Consider the following 13817-nt stretch of genomic DNA (forward strand, 5'->3'; position numbering starts at 1 on the left):
ATTCCTGCTACTAATAACATTTGTATGCATCAGAGGAGAACTAATTTCAGCAAATAAAAAGAATTCTGTTTTTCCATAACATAAAACCAAAGGAGGAAAAAAAGAAAGAAAATCAATGATTAGGCAAAAAGCAACTGTAAAAAAATTTCTGCTGGGTTTTTGCATTGTTAGCCCACATCAATACACAGGAAGCCAATTGGGACGTGTGCTGCGAGCCATCCCACTCGCATTACTGACTTACATTACAGAGGGTCCCTAACTAAGACCTGTGTTCCAAGCAGCCTCAAAAAACCAGAACTTGCAGTTCCAACCCCCTTCTTGAGACTTCAGAAGCCAGCGTTTGCAAACAGGCTAACATTAACATATACACATCCTGCTCTTAGAGGAAATCACATAGATAGAGCCTAATTATCTTGCTGTTAGTGCTTTCCATTTTCCTGTATCTATATACTGCTTTTCATAAGTTAATTTAGTTTAGTCAAGGGAAGATACCTTAGCAAAATCAATTCATAAAAATATAAAATACATGAATAAGCATAAGTTATTGTCTATTTTCAGTAAACAATGGCCAGATAGCTATCACTGCTAGCTGAAGAATATTTATTGTATCAACACAATCCAAAGATATTGTTCTCTGAGCTGTTTTTTCTGTAATTTTATATGAAATACTTTTCCACTCACTACCCTGTAACCCACTGGCAAGAATTTATGCCTGTTAGTATGTTTTGGAAGCCAGGAAAAGTCTGTATATATACACTTCTAAAATACCTTCTCAAATCCTCTGTGTCTCCCCTCCTGCAGCAACAAGCACTGCAAATAGTTCTCCTGGTTTCTTACATGACAAAGGGAGAATGTACTTTGGACAACAGAAGTTTTATAAGTCTCTGGCGTGCTGCTTCTGCAACCCTTAATTCATATCCTCCGGTGTGCCTACAAAAGATATTCTGGAAGGTTTTGAGAGAAGATAAGTGGAACTGCAAAGAGAAAGCAGTTGTGCTGTTTCCATGACTAGTTTTCTTATTCTTGTCTTTCTGTAAGAGAAGCAAATGGAGTGCAGTAGAGGGTAAAACCAGAAGAAATAGTTGTTTATTACAATTTGGAGGTTGAGTAGTGAAGGGGGAAATAGTGGCTAAAACTATACCATTTTGATTGTTTTTCCCCCTGTATTTATACTTTCCAGACAGTTTTTAATAGACCTGATTCTGGCATAAGGTTTATATTGCTTGAAATTTGACTTAGAACCCTAAAAATTCCAGAACCTTTAGCACTGAAGAAAAAAAAAAAATCCATAATAAACGGATTCTGTTCAGATTCAGTTTGAGAGGTACTTTTGCCTAGTTAAGAGTAACCAAAACAATTCACCTCACTTTTTTAATAACTGAATTTCAGCATATTTCACTTAATCTAATGACATTTCACCATTAAGTTACTCTTAACATCTTCAATGTTCATACCACTCTACATCCTCTTGTGGAAAGAGCAAGGGATGTTCTTTGGTTCAAAATTAGTCCACGGGATCTGACTGCATCAAGGATCACTTGCTCTAATGACCCCAGAGCATGTAAAGGAATTTAAACAAAATTAAGTCTGTGTATCAGGGGCTTCTGTACTTCATCAATCTTCAGTATGCCATGATACATAACAGGTACTTATGGGACATAAGGAACAAAGCTTATTTAATCTCTATTGTGAATTTACCCATTATCATATGTGCATCATATTTAGAAGCTGTAAGCTACAACTGAAATTTGAAAATGAGCAAAATAAAAAAATCGCATATGTAAAGTTACAGTAAAACATGTTTTTGTGCTTTCATAGGTGTAATGACATCGTTAAAGTATTACTTTAATCCTATTCTAAGGTATTATTTTAATCCTATTCTGAAATGTCAGGGCATTTTTTGATTATTTATCTTTATAAGATTCTGACGTCTTGCGCTTTAGAATATCCTTTATGCATGTTTTTCCATTTATTATTTTCGCACATATGTTTTGCTCCTATTTCCCTTCATTCTATGTAAACTTTAAACTTCTGAGCTATAAAAAACTGATGAGCACTGGAACAGGCTCCCCAGGGAGGTGCTCATGGCACCAAGCCTGACAAGATGCCAGAAGCATTTGGCCAACATGTGCCCTCAGGGACATGGTCTGAATCTTGTGACTGTCCTATGCTAGGGCAAGAGTTGGACGCGATGATCCTTGTGGGTCCCTTCCCACTCCCAACATTCTATGGCTCTATGATTTTACACTCCGAGCTTAATCCCATTTGTACCATTCAAACTAAACCCTAATGGACCAGCACACACACAAAAAAATTCTCTCACTATTTATGTTACATATTGCTCATCCATATTTTGGTTCTGAAGTACTCCCTGCCTGTCTAATGGAAAAGTTCATATACATTTGAATTTCCATCCTCAGAAAAGACATGCCATTATGCATTAGTTGTAGGGTTTATAGGCTAGAGATGGCAGTGAGACAGCGCTGAGGTTGGAAAGAATAAACTGGAAGAGCCATTTGGCTCAGATATCCTAGAAAATTCATATGCAATAAAAGAATCAATTTGTTAGAGAAAGGGTTAGCAATTTTCATTCAACAACAAATACAGCAGTTCAGGTGTTGGAATCCAGAACAGGGAAAAATGCATTAACTGAAAAAAAAAATAGAAGTTACTTTTCTCATTATTGGAGTACCATAATTATAGTTGAGTTTCACTATGAACAATTGCTCCTTGATGGTTCTTGTTGAGTAATTTTGTTCAATAATGGTCTGTCAATACAATTTGCTTTCAATTGTCAGTTTATTCAATATCAAGGATAATGGGCTCACTCAGGTGCACTTGGAAATTGTAATAAAATATTAATTTTGAAGAAAGGAAAACTGGTAATCATCTACAGTTATGTCTGAATTTTTTCAGAAGCTCCCTGAAATAAATGTGAACACTACAATGTATGTTAGACAAACAGTCAGAGACAACCAGGCAGTAAAACACTGAAAAGGGGATATCCTCTGTATAATGTACTTTACATGGAGGAGGAGTCCTGTCATTATCTAGTCCAAGACAGCAAAGAGCAAATTGTCCTGTATCACTTCTAAGTTTCTGGAAAGTAAGTGTATCCTCATTTCTTGCATATAATACATTTTTTTGAGGTTCATGGGGGTGGATTGTTTTATCAAGCCTAATTTCTTTGCTAATTTGAAGGGGTTCTAGGACATTCGCGTAACAGAAACTTTTCCATAGTTTCTCATAGCCTGACACCCATCTCTAGATGTCCTTGTCAACAGAAAAACTCAGGAAAGGAGTTTAGCTTGAAAGAAACAGTAGGAAAGTATTTGCTTTCTCTCCCTTCCTTTCCAACTCAGCAAGCTTAACAATCTAACACTCCTCAAAGACAAGCAGCATACCATAAATTTTTCTATCTGTAACTTCTGCCAGGTGATATGGGGATGTATTTACATAACAAACCCTTTACACGGGATTGATCAGGAACTGCCAATACACAGCAAGAGTAGTAAGCTAAGAATTTTCCCAAAATGTAGCAAACAACACTGTACTTACTTTGGAAGAGCTGAAATTTTAAGAAATGCAGCTCTGACAATTTAGTTACTTGGTTTTTCACAACATCCATATATACGTGTATGGTTGTGTGTGTATGTGTAATTATGAAGGAAGGGGTAAGCTTCCACAGCTCATGCCAGTGTAAGTACAATGAGGAGTGTAAACTGCTAAGTGGTGTGTAAGAATTTGATTTAATATATGCAAGGCTAGCAGTTGAGAAAAAGTACTTATTGCTTATGTGGCTCCATCTGTCATTGTAGACCTACATCAACTAAGTCATGTACACTGGTACTGCTATCAGATGGGATAACTAGAAGCTAAGTAATTTGTGACATCAATGGTAGCTAAATCAAAAGGAAGCTATTGTCTGAAAATGGGCTTGTTTTTGCAAAAAGCTAGGATAGATATTTAACCACTTATATTAAACAAACCACATTTAAGATTTAAGGCCAAAAACTGTGTTAAAAATCTTTACAAGCACTTGGAAAAAAACAGTCCTGAGAACCTTACAAAATAATCTCGTGGGTAGGTATGTAGGTGAGGAGCCAGCTCACCAGTGCAGTTAAGCCATTTGTAATCTAACTGAATCAGTGATATGCTGTACAGAACACTATGTTCAAAACAGAGAATTTTATGGGGCTTAGAGTATTTCCTCTTCCCCAGTTGTTTGGTTATAAACAACAATCTCATCATGATGCTGACTGCCAAAATAGCCTAAGGGTCATTAAACACTGAGATATTCCAAGGAGAAAAAAAAAAGGAAAGCATTTTACAAAATGTTGACAAAAGCCACCCAAAGAATCAAAAGACATAGAAGTTGCTGAGAAGCTTCTATTCAAAGAAAGAAAGAAAGTAAACAAAGAAAGAATAGCACTTAAAAAACCCAACAAACAAAAAGAATCATCTTGTACTAATGAGGCCTACAATTATTGCACTAGATAAAATGAGGCATAGAGAAGTAGAACACTTTCTTTTGTATAACAAATAAAAAAAATTATATAGTTTTTCAACTTTCTCCCTACTTTTACCCTAAGAGACTTTTCCTCTTTAAGAAAAACTGTAAGTAACATTACACATAAGATGTCCTGAAAAGATACAAGTGTGACATTAGCCCATGTACAGATTAATTTTACACAGAAATATATAGTTTGGAAAGGAACAGAACTGAACTTTGATTCAGTTTCAAGAATAATTAAGATACATGTATGTAATCTCCATTGATTAGCTTTGGTGGAAGATGGTGTTTAATGACTCCAGAAGAGAATGGATAACAGATAAAGCCTTTGTGAGAAAGGATGCCTCTAACCTGTGCTTCTTCCCTGTTTCAGCCCAGTATCTGATAGCAGCCCATTCACTTGGCATGGTGTTCTCATTCTTGGCTTACATTCAACCTTCCACCAACCCTCTGGGGTCCCTCGTGCCATCATACGGCTGTGCCTCTGCTGGGGACCTTGCCAGAGACAGTGCTGGCAACATAAACAATGCAAGTTTCTCTCTCATTTTGAGAGGATTATAGTAATTCAAATTGTGATAAAAGTTATTTAAAAAAAGTTAAAGTGGTTTTCATGAGATACAAGTTGCAACTACAAAAGCATACAAAGGATTTAAACAGTACATCAGTAAATAATTAAATTTTGCTTTTCCAAATTTCTTTTGCTTCTATCTTTTAACAAAGGAATGTAAATTTTTAGGAAGAGTCAGTGAGTCACATAAAAATTCAGGATTTTATAGAGGCATTTTTAAAATTATGTTTCCCTGGTGCACACGGGCATGCTTCACGAAGTGTAGGAATAGAGGATACCAGGCCTTCTCCTCCAATATTTAGGCTGACCACTTAACTACAGATCAGTTTCCCTCACAATTTCTCCTACACATTGATTCAAGAAAATGGTTAGTTCCAGAAAAGTAATTTACTTTTCCATTTTCTTTTGTTTTGGCTGTTTATTGGAAGAGACATCTAATCTCCCTGTCTGACCAATTTTGTTTCCCTAAGATGTGTGGAGAGATGGGGCAAAGGGTGAAGGGAAAAATTGATGTGGGGGAATAGGCTGGAATACCTACCAGAGGAAATGCTGGGGGGTAAAGATCCACCCCCTGACACTGGATGTGAGGCCAGGATGCTATTTAAAAATCCCGCCCTCAGGAATCTCGAAAGAGACTTCACCCCAATGGTCGGAAAGGATCCTTTCAAAGAGATAAAAATGATCATTAATCAAAGACTTATTCTTTGGCTGATAAAAGAAGTTGACTGTTTAAAGAAAGAATAACCAAATCTCTGCAAAGTTAACAGTGGTTTCACCAGAACAGATCTTATAAAAAGCAGTTAAAAGTCTTTGTTTGCTTTTTAACCAAGTCATAAAATACACAGCTTTAACCAGAAGGAAGTTGTTCTCTGCATACTTTGCAAATGGGGAATGCCAGCATTTCTAGGAGAAATGGAAAAAATTCAATATTTTAAAGGCAAATTACACCTATTGAATATTCATAATGCATTCCAAATGACTTTACTATAGAGGCATTTTACACTTTTGTATACAAATCAAAGAGAGACCAGTAGAGGTGAAGCTATACCAGCAAAGCTGTGTTTTATATGAGTATTTTAAAGCCACCTGAAAAACCACCTAACAAAAGTCATGTCAGGCAAGGGGAGAAGGGGAACCAGAACTTGCAGCTACATCAGTGACTTCTGTGTCAGGGCAGCTACATCAGTCAGAGCTTCTATCGCATCTCCCAACACTTTTCAATATATTGATTGCAGGCAAAAGCCAGGAGTACAGACATGGCCCCTTTCTGCTTTGCTCTCATCAGAAGTTTTACATATTTTATGCTCTCAATAGAATGAGCTCTGTTTTTCTCATTGCCTAAATGTACAGTTTTATTTCTGGAAACAGAGATTATCTCATCCACCACTTTTAAAATAAGTACTTGTGACACATCTATTATAGTGATGATAAATAAGGCCTCTTTATCATTTGATCCACTGTTTCAGCTTTCAGCGTATGTGCAGAGATCTAGAGGCATCATCTCAGCTCGCTCATGTTAGTGCTCAGTGAATACCAGCATCAAAGACGGATCTGAAATGAGAGCTCTACACATCTTGTTTAAAAGCATAGTCAAGGTTCTCTCATCTTGCAATAAACTTCAATTGCCAATCAGAAAAATTTGTGTATTTTTGCAAGTACATCAAGTAAACATCCATCCAAAAATTTAGGCAAATGTCAAGTTTGTTTTCGTTGTCTTGCAAGTATTTCATAGTAGTTCTTGTGATTGAAAACATCTTAGTTTTTATACAGGATGAGAAAAACAAATGACCATTTTAAAATTTATGCAACAGTTGGGATTTTCTTTTAACTAATAAAAATGTAGTGAAGAAAATTTAGCCTCAGTACACACATATGTATTTGATGAACTTAAAGTACCCTAAGAGAGCTTTGAATTTTTCTCTTGTATTTTCAAGCAAGATTTCTATTGTTTCTCCTCAATCCATTCCTCACTTGCCCTTTAAATTTGTTATTAGACCTGCTGCAGTCTGTGGAAAAAGATTCAATTTAATTAGTGTTCTGGATGTAGTATTTTTATATCTGATGGTTAAAGATAAGGCATAAAAGTTTTCCCTCTGTCCACTCCACAAAAGCCTAACTTTTTGGCACTCTTGTCAAAGTGTTTCCAAACTCTATGGCTGTAATTTTAAAATATTTTCAGAAGTGATGAGAGACAGTCTAGAATGCAATACACAGAAATTCAATTTTAAAATGGAAAATTGTTCCATAAACTCCAAGATGTTTGGCACTAAACAGCATCTTAAAACATGAAGGCTAAATAATGAACATATGAAGAATTCCCAAATAAAACTTTGCTTCTCTGTTTCAAAATAGGAATTATACCAACCATAAAGTACACCCACTGTGAGTCACATGCCGTATGTACAGACCTTCAGAAAAGCCAAACAGCTTGAGCTTCACCATTGACATTTTCCTACATTTAAATAGTGTTAAATGGCAAATAACTCAAGTTTCCTAGCGGTGTTACAAGAAGGTACTTTATTATAGAAAGTAATGGAGACAAAACCAAATTTATTTCACTCATTGTACATTCAGAAACAAAAACAAGGAGCAGCAAATTTTGGAGCAATGCAATCTGTGAATAAGAAGAATATAGCTCAAGTGCTAAAATTATTGAGGCTTTACAGGCAGCAAAAAACTAAAGGGATACATATAAATAATGTATGTATAAATAATGTTTTTCTCTCGCTGAAAAGTGTTAAGATTCAGTTGCTTAAGCATAAATGCTTTGTGTCATTTGAGAAATCTGAGACATTCACATTTGAGTGGCAGATATGACAAGATCTGCAGGAGATTTGAACTCTTTGAGAGTGAGAGCAAGAGGCAAAGCAGCAGTTGGGTATTTAAGAGCAGGTATTTAGTGCCATTTTAGGCAACTGAATCCCATCAAAACAGTCCACTGTCACCTTAAAAATATCTCTGATTAAGTAGAACACAGAGTTACATGAACCAGATCTCTTGTAGTCTCTTCTAGAAGTCCACAAACAGCTTCTGAAAAGGACAAAGTTGATAACATTCTGCCCTGGTCAGTATCCAGCAACATAAAGATAAGGCATCTTTTTAGATGCAGGCAAAAGACAGGTGGAAAGTTCATTCATGTGAAAGCGTGCATGGACCTAAATTAAAATATAGCATAGGCCCCAGGATGAACAAATGGTTGGTTTTGGTATTATCACTTACACCATGTGAATAGGGTTTGAGACTCTATTACATGACTATGTATGTGGAAGTTGACTATCGTTGCAGTTGGGTAAGAAAACTAATTCCCGTAAGTCCCATCAATCACGACCAGAAGGACAGAGGTCTGATAAGAGGTTTGGACATTTACAGTAACTTAGCAGCTTTACTCAAATTTTTACTTGTTTGCATAGACACTCATAACATTTGAAAGAAAATATGCATCAAAAAAATTGTCTTCAAGACAGAAGGGGAGAAAACTCTCTGCTAACACAACAAAGATGAAGGGAGGTGGAAGCATGCTACTGAAGAGAAAACACCAGCTTAGAAATATTTCTCAGAAATATTATGAACTTAGGTGTGGAAATCAATGAAAAGAATTGCATTTCCCTCTGTCTGAACAGGTCTGGCTATTTTTAGTTGGACAATGAAGATATAGTCTTTCTTCCTTTTCCAAACTGGAACCATGCTTAGCTAAAGAAAAAATCCACCAAAAATGTGCCTTCTCCTTTATATCTTGCTGCTTTACACTCCAAATTTCAAAAAACAATACAAATTTTTTAGAGGTATATGCTAGCAATAGAAATCTAAATGCTTAATTTAAACTATCTCTTCAAAGCAACCACACTGGACACTTGCAAGATGCTAGGATGTTATGTCTTTAGCCAGCCAACTTTTTTAAGAAATGCCATTCTGTGAGTACACGTTACACAGAGACTAGTGCTTCACACCCATTCTGTTGTTTTGTGTAAAAATTAACACTCGTTATTTTAGCAGTGGGTGGAGTTACTATCACAGGAAGAGATTTTCGTATAAGGTCTTTCTGGTTCTAAACTGGGAAAAGGAGATATAAATATTAAGTCTGATTTCTGAATGCACTGAAATACAGCTGTTAATTATCAGTGTACAGGCATGGTTTTAATACAAAAAAAACCCAACCTCTCCCCCTTTCATAGTTATAGACTATGAACAACATACCTCCTTAACACGGGAAACTACATTGGTTACAGATATTAGCTGGAAAAGTGCATTCAACCAGTAAAACTATATGGTAATCCTCTGAAAAGCTGACAGTTCATGAAGTATCCACCACTTACTGAGCTCTGTGATACCAGTTCATAACAGTGCAAATTCTTCTGTTTCACAATGGTTACAGCTAAGTGCCTGCGCTCAGGAGCAGAGGGGCAGTGCTGAATCAATTAGCCTGCCTTCCTCTTTCATCTGTTGTTCCAGGGGGAATATCATCCCACAAATGGTAGAATTTGATAGGGAAATCGCTTGTATCGCACCCTAAACTGGCATGGTTTTAGAAGCGTACTATCACACGGAGCAGAAAGGCAAGAGTAGATAGCTGGGTCAATGAAATACTTAGGCTTAGTTCAGCTCCAGAGCACATACATGAATTCACACACATTTAGTAGCACTTGCACCACGACAGCATGGCCAGCCAGAAGGAACAGCCATTTCTCCCCACAGCAAAGGCACATTCTCCCCCCACAGAGCCTGGGGCTAGCAGCAATGTAACTGTGCTGAAGAGTCCTAGATCTACAAAGGAAAGTTCTGCCATGTCGATCAACAAAAGTACTGGACTGATGAATGGATGGATGGATGAAGAGAGTGGCACCAAACACACCTGGTGCAAGACCAGTGGAACACAATGGACTAGAGTGAAACACATTACACACACATTACTCAAAACACATGTCCTCAGGGGCCCACATCCCACCCTTTCCTCTTCACCAGCTGCTGGCTTCTTTGCCCTCCCACCATCAGCAGCACTTGAGATGATGCCATGGCAGCCTCTAGGCCCCGCAGGACTCATGGGGATGGGATCTGAAGCTGCTAAATTGTGCAGGTACAAGCAGGCAGGGCCACCAGCTTGTCTGTTTGTGCCTTGGTCCCCATGCCATGCTGGGAGCAAATTAGGCACTTTTTTTTTAAAACTGTAACTATTGTACTTGTGGGACCTTAGTGCAGCTTGTGGAGATTCACTTTTAAAAAGGAGAACATTTCTAAAGTCTCTGCATTGTGTCTTATGACCTGGCTGAAGTAGGTTAGAAAGCCTCCTGAAGATGCAGATTGCTCTTCAGCCCTGTTGTTTGTTGTTGTCGTTTTTTATTTATTACACTTTAAACTGATCCAATGCTTTCTGCACATGGAATTGACCATTTCAGGTGCTGTGTATTTTTGGGACTCTAACAGCTTTATATTCAAAACGAGCTATTTGCCTTCTTAATTTAATAAACTAGAAGGAGATGTTCTACAGAGGTCACAATTATGGTCAGTTATTTCTTCTTACTAGTACCATCCTTTACGAGTACCATCAAAACAAGACTTCAGTTTGTTATTCTTTTCCCGTAGATTTTGTTGAGAATGTGGAAAAAAGGAAAAACGCACAGTAAGTGCATTTAATGTAAAAACCCGCTGATATTTGTTTCTATATAGTCAGTTGCCTTGATGCTTTTCATACAGGGATTGTAAAATACAGCTAAGAAAAATTTCTTAGGAACTCTGCAGATGAAGGCTTTGGGGAGGTGAGTCAAAGGGCTATAATGAACTTTTGTGTTCAGTTTGGCAGGAAGCAACGGAATGACTTCAAGATGTTTTCACACATAACTGCACTCTCACGAAGGCAGGACTGTAATATCTAGCAATGAAATACTAGAGAACAGAATGTAGAAAGAGTTTTCCTGCTTCCGAATTGGGGAATTATCCAATGTTATCACTCAATGTCTAGGAGAAGGCTGGCTTCTGTTACAAGCACCTCCCATTCTAAAATAAAACCTGTTTTTTATTGTTACTAGTGTTTCCTCAGGGAAACTTGAAGAAGGGTTAGAGCATTTTTTCAAAAATTATTTGTAATAGATCCATTATGGAAAGTACTGAAAACTGGTTGACTTTTCTCTCACACATTTTTATTAATTTATCCTTTCTAGACCACCAGGAATTGTATGTTACTTCATATTTTTTTATGGGGGAACGTATGGAAGGTTTTAATGAGGAATGGCTTTATAAAACTTTGAATTATGATGGCAGATTTTGTAGAGTATTTAAAAGGCTTGACTTGGAATGGAAAAAAATATCAGAAGTAGGGCTAAAATTTATCCCTGATGAATTTGTTGGATCATATTTTCAGTATATTTAGAAATCATGGATCTATACAATTAATTTTAACTATTTTGAATGCACTCATCTGGAGATTTAGAGTATGCCGAATTTCCTTAATTTTATTGGTTTGGGAATAACAAAGCAACTACATGTTTTGGCCTGATTTCTGAGAAGTAGACTGCTATAACCTAGTTCTTGGTGAAAATATTTTAAAAGGCCTGCTTTTCTATATCAAGAAAGACAATACTTTCCTAGGAACCTGAAGTGCTGGAGTTCTCTTATTTCTTTATTGGTAGATGGGAATAAATTCAGACATGGGAATATTTACATAGAATGAGACTATTTTAAGAAAATCCCAATTACAGCAAGTTTTGGCTTTACTTATGACTTCTCTGGGAGAAAAAGCAAATACTGAAAGAAGCTTACAATTCCTAAGGAGGAACTAATGGAAGTTACAGAATATTTGGGTAGAATATTAACATTTAATTTAATTTCCCTTGCTGCTTCTAGACAAACAGGCAATTTGGGGGAAAAAAATATGAGGGAAATCACTTGAAAAGAGTTCTACAAACACTGTAGCCATTTATTTTGTGATGTGTTAAATGTCAATGCAAACTGAAGTTCTGGTTGCTGAGAAGACTAGTGTGACAATATTAATATGATTAAGGCTTTTAACAGCAATAACAACTGTTGTGTTGAATCATCTTTGTAGTCTTAATGGAATAGTAATTGGAAATACTGTGCTTCTGTTAATGGATAAAACAATCTGTGTGTGTTTAAACTGTCTATTAGATAAGTATTTTTCAGTTGGTGCTTAAACTGAAAATAGCTTTAGCAAAAAGCTAAACAAGAACTCTGAAATCTTTATGTATTTATAGTCATGTATGATACCCAGAATGCTGTTCCAAGCACTGTATGCTGTACATTTGGATTTCATGATCACACGCGTATTATCAAATTGGCTGGAAACAAAATACTTTAAAATTATAGTTCTCATTCACAACAGAAAAAACCAAAACCTGCAATATTGGCCAAACCTTTTGTGATTTATTATGTACACATCATGATTTTTGTGAATGATTAGCCAATTAATAATTAGTAATATAAATTTCATTTCAGTTGTCTTTTGATCACCCAGTTTTTGTGATTTTGGAAGAAAAGACCTTGAGTAAAATCTGAGCATTCCTATGATACGGAAACCTTCATCCTTTAAGACAGGAACCTCCCATATTAAATGTTGATGGAGTCTTATAAATGGGATGGTTAAGAAGTTCCAGGTGTTTTTAAATTTTCACATGTTCTTTTTCATGGTATTTCCATAAAAAGATATAATAGGTTTTAATTTTGTACTTCATGTTTAAAAATTGCAGTGAGTTTTAACTTAATGAGTGAAATAGCTTTTCATGGGTGACATCTGAAGATGAATGTATTCATGCAGTCTGCCGTAAATTCTGCAGTTCTGCAATTAAAGCTCTGATTATCTACTCTTTTAGTCTTGCTAGCCTATAACGGTATGAACAAGGAGTAGGAGATAAATGCCCTCCACTTTTAGACAGCAATTAGTATCACTGAGAAAGACTCGCTGCTTTCAGTTAAGAAAAACACTTAGAGCTGAAGTTCCAAAGAATCAACTAATAAAAAGTGATTTTTTGTTAAACAAATGTAGACTATAAATTGTGAGTGAAGATTCCTTTCACTATTCACACTCATACCATTCACAATTCACATTTCACTATCGTCAAGGAAATGAAGCACAAAGGTTTGATTTTCTTCTTGGTTACAAACACCAAGTGATTCCCTCAAATAAGTCATGCCAAGATTAGAAGTAGGAAGATTGCTATCATTGTTGTGACCTCAGATGAAAGATTTGATTAAAAATGTATTATATACTGGTTTACATTTACAAATCTATATGCTAGTTAAAAAAATCTCTGTGCCTAGGCTCAATGACGGTGTCCCAGCACACACCCATGTTAGAAGCCAGGTTGTAGTCAGCTCCTGTAGCTATCTGATGGGCTTTGGCATATGCACAGGCACTCTGCTTCCATTTTTTGGAGAATGCTACAGATCAAAGAGAATTAACTGTGATTGTTAATTTTTCTCTTTGTGGATATCAGTGTATTCAGATGATTTTCTCTCCAGCTCAAAGACCACTTGGTGTTAAGGGTGAATGCCATGAGGTAAAATCTCTTTCATCTGATCTTCCCTGTGCTACATTTGGCAAGAGAGATTCCGGCAAGATGAATATGGGGCAGTCAGTGTTTAAATAGGCCATGAAGCCACATTTTTCAATCTTTATAAAGGCATTAACTGAAAAGTGGAAGTAAATTGCCAGTCTTACCTAAAACAGCAAAATGGTGTTAACATGCTGAAGATTGTACTCAACTACAGCTGAGAGGAAAAAAAGAAAAA

General features: G+C 36.4%; 1 protein-coding gene across 1 annotated transcript in view; it reads right to left on the reverse strand.

Annotated features, from left to right (window-relative positions):
- Positions 1–13817, reverse strand: part of LOC104530451 (ephrin type-A receptor 6-like) — a gene marked incomplete at both ends in the record, with an annotated part of 48764 nt that overhangs the window by 4805 nt on the left and 30142 nt on the right. The window contains one exon of the mRNA XM_010175033.2: positions 5620–5742. Coding sequence (XP_010173335.2) covers positions 5620–5742 — 123 coding nt within the window. The remainder of the gene's footprint in view (positions 1–5619; positions 5743–13817) is intronic.

This window comes from Antrostomus carolinensis, unplaced genomic scaffold, assembly GCF_000700745.2.
Source record: "Antrostomus carolinensis isolate BGI_N321 unplaced genomic scaffold, ASM70074v2 scaffold28009, whole genome shotgun sequence".
NCBI lineage: Eukaryota > Metazoa > Chordata > Aves > Caprimulgiformes > Caprimulgidae > Antrostomus > Antrostomus carolinensis.